This window comes from Rhinichthys klamathensis, unplaced genomic scaffold (assembly GCF_029890125.1).
Source record: "Rhinichthys klamathensis goyatoka isolate OS25496 unplaced genomic scaffold, OSU_Roscu_1.1 h1tg000425l_1, whole genome shotgun sequence".
Lineage (NCBI taxonomy): Eukaryota > Metazoa > Chordata > Actinopteri > Cypriniformes > Leuciscidae > Rhinichthys > Rhinichthys klamathensis.
Genome location: NW_026606923.1, coordinates 19,685 through 29,853, shown reverse-complemented (window position 1 = coordinate 29,853; position 10,169 = coordinate 19,685). Strand labels below are relative to the sequence as shown.

The 10,169-nt window shown below is 36.6% G+C and overlaps 1 protein-coding gene across 3 annotated transcripts; it reads right to left on the bottom strand.

Annotated features, from left to right (window-relative positions):
- Positions 1 to 877: 877 nt before the first annotated feature.
- On the bottom strand, positions 878 to 10,169 carry zfand2a (zinc finger, AN1-type domain 2A). Of its 3 annotated transcripts, none has more exons than XM_056235636.1 (10): positions 10,048 to 10,169; positions 9,335 to 9,421; positions 7,744 to 7,838; positions 7,508 to 7,639; positions 5,128 to 5,279; positions 4,918 to 5,040; positions 4,109 to 4,199; positions 3,931 to 4,007; positions 2,814 to 2,955; positions 878 to 1,219 (listed from the first exon to the last, which is right to left on the bottom strand). In XM_056235636.1, the coding sequence occupies exons 2-9, from the start codon at positions 9,387 to 9,389 to the stop codon at positions 2,847 to 2,849; spliced, it is 834 nt and encodes a 277-aa protein (XP_056091611.1). In that variant the 5' UTR covers positions 9,390 to 9,421; positions 10,048 to 10,169; the 3' UTR covers positions 878 to 1,219; positions 2,814 to 2,846. The 3 variants fall into 3 exon arrangements, with proteins under 3 accessions (XP_056091611.1, XP_056091609.1, XP_056091610.1); XM_056235634.1 differs by having other exon boundaries at positions 2,855 to 2,955; XM_056235635.1 differs by having other exon boundaries at positions 2,874 to 2,955.

Genomic DNA, 10,169 nt, shown 5'->3' with positions numbered 1-10,169 from the left:
ACTGACCGGCCCAAAAGTGATGAAAGACATCGTTAAAATAGTCCGAGTGACTACAGTGGCTCAACCTTAAGTTTATCAAGCGACGAGAATACTTTTTGTGCGCAAAAAAACAAACAAAAATAACGACTTTATTCAACTATTCATTTCCTTCCCTGTACGGCCGTGATATTTCACATAGTGAAACTACGCAAAGCTTCTAGGTTGCACGTCACACGTAGGCTCACTATTGGCCGACGCTGGTCATGTGTGTGATGCGTGTGACGTACAACCTAGAAGCTTTGCGTAGTTTCACTATATTGAGCCACTGTAGTCACTCGGACTATTTAAACGATGTCTTTCATAACTTTTGGGCCGGCCAGTTTTGCTCCCTTAAGAGGGCTATGGAGGAGTGATCCAGCTCTCAGATTTAATCAAAAATATCTTAATTTGTGTTCCGAAGATGAAAGTCTTACGGGGTTGGAACAACATGAGGTAGAGTAATTACTGACAGAATTTTCATTTCTGGGTGAACTATCCCTATAATGTAAAAAGAGAAAAGGAAAATCTTCCAAACCATGTCTTTACCCAAATACCCTTTGATTAACCTATAACAATGATTTATGGTGTTGACCACTCGGGACGGATTTCACAGGAAATGCCAAGTTTCATGGAAATTTGGAAATATTTTATATTTTGGCAAATAGGTGGCTAATTAGGGTTTAGGGGAGGGTTATTCATCTGTGCGAATTATGTGTTTCATGATCTTGGGATTCTTGTATTTTTTAAATCCTTTTAATAGGTAAATGCCTTTCCGAATTATATACGTTGCCTTGCAAACTAACACAGCTTACATTTAACTCGTTCAAGGTGTGACCAATAGAGTAGAGAGTGAAATAAGCACTTTAAAATAATTTATTTCAAAAGACATCTACACTGATTGACAGATTAACATGATAACTATATAAAATATTTACATGAAGCACCTCTTGCCAAAACGGCACAATTGCCTGTCTAAGAAGCACGCTAAAGAGTGACGCAAAACAGAAAAACTTTGACAACATAACAGCCTTCAGATGTGTTGATTTGGAAAGTAGAAGCTTTATATGCTGGACTGAGGAATCCACATGTGCAGCTCACTGGTACATTATTGGTGCTTATGTGCAGATTGAGGCAGATTAAAGTTGGTCAGTGCCACCTCACATTAAGACAGGCAGCAGCTGGACTGTTTTGAAACGCCTCCCTGTGGATTGAGAAGACAATGAAAAAACAATTAGAGATCAAGTATTCAATCACTGTAGTAGTAGTATCTTTCAAACCTGGTTGATATTGACCAACATGCAGCCCATGTGCTGTCTTTAAAACAACTAAATGAGGGTTTGAGGTTTGGCTGGTTAGCTCATGGGGTGCAAATCATGTTGTTTTTTCATTTACGACCATTAAAAAAAATGGTGTATTCTGATTAAATACATTTTTTAAAGCAACAAAATCTGCAAATATTTCATACAGCCACAAATCCGTTAATTTTTATCAAGTAGTGATGCACTGAAATTTTAGCGTCCGAAAATGATTTTTTGTTTTCAGTCGAAGTTTTCAGGCTGAAATCATTAACAGAAATGCTATGCTGTTTTCATTTGATGCCTGAATAAAACTTCAATAAACGTAATTTAAAGCACGCCTGTCATCATAAGCTTTGTGCTTTAAAAAAAAAAAAAACTTTTGATAGAGTATGAAAAAGAGCTTTTAATTTTTGTCTAATCTAGAATGAAATTTAAACAATTAATGTTGTTTTGTGGCTCTGTAATGTGTTGAGTCTCAGTTCAAGCGGTACATGAACTGTTCATTTCTTCCTCTTTACCACTAGGTACAGCACAAAATAAACAAATGAACACCAGAAGGTATGTTGAAAGAAACAATATAACTTATTGAAGTGTATAATGTCTCATGTAACCACTCAGTGTTTTAACCATAGAAAGAAGTCAATAAAACCGCTTGTAAACAACGTCACGTAATGATACATTTACCTCAGCAAAGTCATTCAGTGACCAAAGCTAGAGTTTTTCTAGTTAGCTTAAAAAAATAAATAATAATAATAATAATAATACAAAAAACACCTCTAGACAGGAGCATTTTACTAAATATATACCCTTTAACATATTCATTATATTTTTACTTAACCTGTTGCCGTCATTATTTAATGCATGTTTGAATAATTCTGTCATGGAAACAAGTTTATTACAGCCACTGTTTAAATGATAAATATTTAAACTATAACTACATCATTAAAGGTTTATATAAAAACTGCCTTATGTGCAATTTAAATGTTGATATGCAACTCAATATTTATTTTAGTGTTGATTATTAAATAAATTTGATTAACTGACTATTAAATACACTCAATTTTTTGGCTAAATGAACACTTTAACTTCAGTTTGGGTGTTTATTTTGTAGGACATTTATTTAGGTGCATCACTATTAACAAGATGATAGTTATACAACTATCATACAAATGTTTATTCAATTTCATACTATAAAGCGCAATTCATGGAATCATCTTTTCTCTTATTTGAAATTATAACACATGTAAACCTAGGCCAGTTCAATTGCACCCACCAAAAAATTGATAGACCAAACATATTGTTTTTAAATAGTACAATGTTATTGGATTCCCAGATGCAGCCCAGATGTTACCGCTCACCCACTTTCAATGTGTCAGATGTTGATTCTTCATAATATTTAACTACATGCTTAAAAAATACAAACCATTTCAGTATTTTTCAGTATGCCCAGCACCCAAAAGATTAGACATAAACAGAGATGCCACTTGGGCCATGTACCTAGATGAGGTCCTGTTAGCATAGCATGCTATGCTACTGACTGTAAGGGTTTCTGGCTACCTGTCTCTGCTGCTGTCGCCTGTATTCTTCCTCACTAGCAGCGAGGGCCTGAGCCATGGCCAGATCCTCCTGCTCCTGAGGACTGAAATGCACACAGTCAGTTATCAGCATCGATTTAAGTAAAAAAACACACAAAAAAAACAGGAAATATATATATATTTTTTTGCTTAAAGTGCTGGCAAAATGGGCTTTTAATAAAACTTGGCTGCCTATACAGTAGGAAAGCAAAAAAAAAAAAGAGAAAGAAATCGGTTCTACTGCTATAGTAGGAAATGCTTCTTAGCAAGATTTTAGAATTTTACTAGTTCAGATGACATTTTCCGGTGAAAATTATTATGTTGGTCATACTTCCAAAAAGAATCATCTGTGATTCTGAATGCCAGTATCGACACCGGTGCGGCGACTGACAGCTGCACACTCTCCTCAAACATTGTGTTCATCCGCGCTGTGCCGTGTCGAAGTACAACTCACGTAAAGTTGATAATTAGGCGAATAACTGCAATTGCAGATTTCGAACAAACATGGCGACAAAGAGGAAAAACTGCGGAATGTAGCTTTAAATATGATGTCTGGATTCACCGAGTTCTGTTTTCGTACAGTGAAATACAGTGTTAATAACCCTCTGTCGATCCGACGGTCCGGGGGCAAGGATATAAAAACGCGGAAGTAAAATCTGTAGTTTTCACAAAAGCCCTGACCCTGTCAAAAGTCTTTTTGCTGACAAATAAACGTAAATATCTCAGTCCAGGTAACAAGGAGAACGAGTAAACATTGCTCATTTACATATACTACCTACACTGTAACAATACAAAGCGAGTTGAAAATCGGCAGTTACACTTCAACATTTATTGGATAAATGTTCAAATGTATATTGCATCTAGCTACAATCTTGCAAACGTTCCAGAACCGTTAAAAGAACCAAATGTCAACCTATTAATTTTCCGGTATTTAAAAAAAATTTAAAAAAAATTATGGAATCATTTAATCTGAACTGTTTAACAATAGTCATTTTAAAAGTCTAAATGTTTATTGTTTGGCCAGAAGAGTTCAGAAATACCTTAGAGTAGGCTGGCTTGTTCGAGCAGATTCAGCCAGTGACATTTCTAATGCTCTCTGGAGGGCCTGCTCCTCCGTCTGTGAAATAAAACAACAATGCATGTTTCAAAGACACTCAAACATAGACTTTTAAAAAAAACACTGTAAACCTTTAAACCATCTCAAAATGAGCAACGCACCAGCCCGCCTTGATATGACACTGATGAGGGAATTACATTCTGTGCTGTGGGAGACACCATGGGAGGAGATGCAGGAGATGTCCAAAGTGTACTGAGGGGCAACAAACAGTAATTTAGTACCTGAGAAAACACTCAAAATGTGTGTTATTTCAATTGCCGTTCAAAAGTTTGGGATCAGTAAGACTTAGTAAAAGTAATTTTAATGAGCAAGGACACATTCAACTGATCAAAAGTGAATTTATAATGTTACAAAAGATTTGCATTTCAATTAAATGCTGGTCTTTTAAACTTTACATTCATCAAAGATACTATTCATGTTTTCTATCGTGATTGTGAAAAATGTCACCCTTGTAGTTCATTCGTGCTGCATCAAGAATAGCCATAGTGACTCGCACTCGTTCAGGGAGAAAACTGAACAATGTAATACGTTTTTTTGCCTTTTCTAGTGTAAGCAATGAACAACAAAGAAATGGCTCGACTTCTTTCAGATTGTTGAACACATTTGTATTTGGACATTTCTACCATGTGACGGCTTATGCAGCAGCGAGCGCCCATGTGACTAACTGAAGACTGGAGTAAAGATGCTGAAAATTCAGCTTTGCCATCACAGGAATACATTACATTTTAAACTATTCAAATAGAAAAACGTTTTTGTGAGTGGAATTGTAATATTTCACAACATTACACTTTTTACTGTATTTTTGACCACATGCATGCAGCCTAGGTAAGCAAAACCACAAACTTCTGAACATTAGTGTATATATTTACTTGACATTTCTGAGGGCATCGCTTACACCAAAAATGCTTACCTGCTGCTCTGAGGTCTAGTGTTTCCAGTTACTCCATTAGACATGGTCCTAGAGCTCCCTCTAGTGGATGACGCCCCAGAGTTACTAGAAGAGGAGGCTTGAGCCCTCAATAAAGCAGCATGCCTAATAAAACAAACCCCACTATTACTAGTGTACTAGCCCTCCAGAAAGCATAACTTATCATTATTAAAAATAAACTACTATGCTTACCCTGTTTTAGAGACTGGCTTGCTGTCAGTCTTACAGTCATGGTCGAGTGGATGTCTATGTTTGAGACAGTAGTTCAAGTGGCACTGGTCACATGTCACCCGAATCATTTCCTTCTGCTTACAGCCGCCCTTGGAGCATTTATTTGTAAATATCTGTTGGGGGGGAAACAATCAGGTCAGTATAGATTTTGCTGAGACATATTTTTCTCTCTTTTTCCTGTTGCTGTAATTTATAGTAGTACCGTATTTCCAGTAGTACTCAGACAATAATTCTTTTCAAGTTTATGTAACGTTATCCAGTGTTAAAGGTGCTATATGTAACTTTTCTTCTAAAATGAATCCTTTTTTTATTGCCTGTGTGTGAAGGGGTTGTAATCACATATTACAATGATCCACTTGTCGGGTTTTGCTATTACCTCTGAAGGCCAGTATTCCTATTTCTATGTGAATCTCCGGGTCGGATTTTCTGCGAAATCCATCGGATGTGACGTGCATGCCCGCTCTTTTTATATACAGTCTATACGACCTGCCTCCAGCACAACACAGACTCCAACACAAACTCCACATAAATATAAAAAACAAAACAAAAATGTATCTGCTGAAGCTCGTCAGGCCAAACGTGAATCGGATCGACTTAGGACGAAAACACGGATCAACATTGGCAGAGCGTTTGAATTAAGAGAGACCTCCGCTATTTTTATTGTGATAAATTACAAGTTTTCAGATATGCTGAAATAAATAATGGTAAACTAATGAAATAGCAAGGTAAACTACAACATACATGAGACATGAAATGAATACAAAATACTGTTCCAGGATAACAAAAAGTAGGTGCTTTAGGATGTAACTTTTATTTTATGTACTAATCTACTGTGTAACGTTACTCATCCCACTACTATCACCACATGTCGGCTAAATGCAGTCAATGTAACGTTATCATGGTACGAGCATGGAGCATTAGTTCAACGTCAAGCTGATAAAGGTAGCCTATTATTGTAACATTGCAGTGGGAGTTTACATGAGTTTCCAGCATGTTGTGTGTTGTGCCGAATTTCGACCCCCTGCCAAATTATTTCGAAATTCGGCACAACACCGGTACCATGAGTGCTCGCTCTTGTGTTCGAGCACGCGCAAGAGCACGAGCGCTCTTGTAAAAATTGGTTGCAATCTGAAACATCACCGATAGAGGCCGCTAAAAAATACATATAGCACCTTTAAGTGATAAATCCCATTTTACATTTGTACTGGCCACCATAAAAATGTTATCAAAGAATTTGATGATTTTCTAATGGAATTAGTACAGGCTGCAGACAAAGTCTTAACTGTTGGTGATTTTAATAAACATGCAGAGCAATGACATCTCAGAATCAGATCATTATCTAGTCTCGTGTTTACTACATTTAGCCAAGGCTGCGGAACCAATTCCCTGTAACAAATATGGGAGAACTATCACTTCTAACTATAACTAAAGATTGCTTCCGGAATAATCTTCCTGATCAGTTTCTACTCCTCTGCATTCCAGATAGCTCGGAAGAACTGGATGTTGCAACAGAAACTACTGACTCTCTCTTTTCCAGCACTTTAGATACAGTTGCTCTTTTGCACTTATAGAAGATAAAAAGAAAATTGTCAGATGCTGTGATATAACAAGCACACTCGGGCTCTCACGAGAGCAGCCAGAAAAATGGAGCGCAGCTGCAAGAAAACAAAACTAGAGGTATTTTGCATGTTGTGGAAGGAAAGTGTTACTGCATACAGAAAGGCCTTCAAAACTGCTAGATCTGCTTACTTTTTTTAACTGTCTTAGAAGAGAACAAAGACCACAAGAACCAGACAGGTCCACCGCACAGACCTTTGACCAGCTTCGGCTCCATACCGGTGTGATGAATCCGATCTTCAAGCAAAGGGAACTGGATGAATATTTGAATGCTACCGATTCCGATCTGAATTCCGACTTGTGATGCAGCCTGAATCATGGCCAGTGGAGAACTGGCGCCATGCCTGAACATGGTTTCTCCAAAGGTTTTTTTTTTTTTTCATTCTGTCATCTGATGGAGTTTGGGTTCCTTGCCACTGTTGCCTCTGGCTTGCTTAGTTGGGGACACTTAATATTCAACAATATTATTGATCTGACTGTACTGACGCTGTAGTATGAGGACTGACCTGGATGACGGCTTTTTTTTTTGTTGCAAAACTGCTTTATATAATAAATGGAATAATTGATCATCTTTACAATGGAACTGAATCAACACTGAATCCAGCTGAACAACAGCCGGAATGCAATATTTTTCCTATTATCACTGTGAAGCTGCTTTGAAACAATCTGTATTGTGTAAGCACTATATAAAAAAAGGTGACTTGACTTTTTGCTTTCGTGCTACCTTTCGTTTCCTCTGAGCAGGGTCAGATTTGCAGTCTCTGTCTATGTGTTCCCCAACTTTGATGTCTGGCATTTCCCCTCTTCTAATGGGAATGGGGGTGTTGCACAACGGACATACAGGAACCTGGACGTCCTGCACAAGAAAACAAACATGTATCAGCCACAACTTGTATGTTTTAAGCATTAGTTAAATATACAATGGGGCAAGATTATTATTCATTAGACAATTATACACACCTTCTTATATGATGAAGTGCACTTGTGATTTGCATAAGTTATGTGGTCTTTGCAGAAAATTTCTTCACAGGCATCACATTTCATAGGAAGAAAATCTGTAGCGTACAAACAGGACATTATGAAAAGACCAAAACAGTGTTATACATCAACTAACGCTGAATCACTAAGAGCACAGCAATGTTATAAACCTTCTTAGTGACCTATATGGGGTTTTCAGTCGGTGATGGCTGTTCAAGTGTGTGTAAATAATTTATGGCAAATAATATGACTAATCGCTGAAACTACACAACATAAATAAGGGTACAATTATCAGACAATTATTACAATTATCAGACAATTATTATGTTTTTGATCAACTTGACTGAATACTGCACAATTAAATGACTGGGCTGACATACTGGTTTATCACAGGACTAGATTTTGTGGTTATAAACAAGGTCAGAAAAGAGGAAATGCCACACCTAATGTAATTTAACGTATTTGCCATTCACCATGTAAAGTCCATATACAAACATTAATAATTCACATGCTGTACAGGGCTCAACAATAATGATGGCCTAATGGTAGAAAAAGCGAGTGTGACTTTTCATAGGCTTAGAAGCATTAGTTAAAAACAGGTTTGAAATTATCAACAATTTTTGCCCGGAATGCCATCATGTGTATTGGAATTTTTATTCCACGCTCTCCAATACTTCAGAAAATGGCCGATGCCCAAAGCAACACTGTATAACCGCTCATCCAGAAAACTCAACATTCATGTTCATTTATTTATTTATTTGGTAGACAGTTTATAAGTAATAAGCAGGCTAATGATTATTATCACCCTTTCTGGTTTACATTATTATTTACAAAGCTGTCATGGAGTTTATAGCTGTGCAAGTTTCAACTATTATTGCCAAAGAAAAAGCTAATACTCTAGGCTATATAATTGTTTTTGTGAAATAAATGTAGTTTTGTAAAAGTGAAAATGTAAAAGTTTGGGGTCTGTTAAAAAAAGACTCTTCTGCTCTGCCTCACCAAGGCTGCATTTACTGATTGAAAAATCAGTAAAAACAGTAATATTGTGAAATATTATCACAACTGTAATAGAAATATATTTTAACAATGTAATTTATTCTTGTGATGCCGAAGACTTCAGTCACATGATCCAGTTCAGATATCATTTTAATGTTATGATTTTCTGCTGAAACATTTCTTTATTCATATTATGAATTATATTAGAATGAATTGTGCAGCTTAATTTGTGTAAACCTTTATAGATTGTATTCAAGATTCTTTGATGAATAGAAAATTCAAAAGAACAGCATTTATTTTAAGTGATATCTTTTGTAACATTATACATGTCTTTATTGCCAACTTAATTTGTACTTGTTGAAAAAACGCATTAATTTCAGCCAAATAAACAATCTGACCCCAAACATTTGAAAGATACTGTATTGTTCAAAAATAGCGTATCATTTTTTGAGGCCAGTGAAAATGTTGACAGGCAAAGTAACAAGTCTGACCAGGCCAATAAGACTAACTTACTCGGCCTGTACTATTGAGGCATGCTATATGGGTCACAGTGTTTATTCTGAGAGAAAACACATACCGAGACGTTTGCAGGTCTTCTCTGAGCAGTGCTCCCCGAGATCAGGAAACTCCATGGCACAGCGGTGAAAAGCCTTCAGCTGCTGGACTGGAAACAGGAAATAAAACCATCACCTCTGACCGACAGTGACCTGTTGTCATACCAATCAATCAAGCTGCCAATACAAACATCATGAGTCAACCTAAAGAGTAAAACAGGCTTTAAATGACGAAGGCGGCCTGTCAAGAGTTAAGGTGATCCATCCTGTTTAGCATAATAAGCTAACGCCATTAACGTTACGTAACTGTTGTGTATCTGGAAGCGGATTCACTTTGAGCGGCGATCAACTACAAATGCTGAATCATATCATACAGGATCAGAAACATCTCAATTCTACAACTCTCAACTACAATAATAAAACTCTCAACTAACTTATTTATTATAAACAATTGACGTTATATGAAGGGGAACAAACACCAACCTAAATGTTATTAAAATGAGATACAATACACTAGACAATAACATAATTTAGTTAAAGACCGAACCGGGAAAGGTGAAATGAATACATACACCGTTAATACATTTTAAGTCAAAATCGCGCGCATGTAACGTTAAATAACAGCTAACATTAGCGTTATATAGAAAAAAATATCTGGTTGTCGTTTGTTTTACGTTTAAAACGTTATTTTTAACCAAGGTATTTCACTTGGCATGACGATAAATGTGTATCTTACCGAAATTGTACACAAATCCAATTGTACGTGCCTCCAGTCCTTTCTAAAGCCTTTCGCTTCGAACGAACACAGCCAGTTTGTTTGGCGTTTTTCTAGTCGTCTGCGGGGTTTTGAGATGTCAT

Excerpts from the sequence above, each read along its gene's own strand:
- zfand2a (XM_056235634.1), bottom strand. The coding sequence starts at position 9,389 with ATGGAGTTTCCTGATCTCGGGGAGCACTGCTCAGAGAAGACCTGCAAA. Across the intron at positions 4,008-4,108 it reads TGTCATATCAAGGCGGGCTG|ACGGAGGAGCAGGCCCTCCA; the intron begins GTGCGTTGCTCA and ends TTTATTTCACAG. Across the intron at positions 2,956-3,930 it reads ACAAGCCAGCCTACTCTAAG|TCCTCAGGAGCAGGAGGATC; the intron begins GTATTTCTGAAC and ends TGTGCATTTCAG.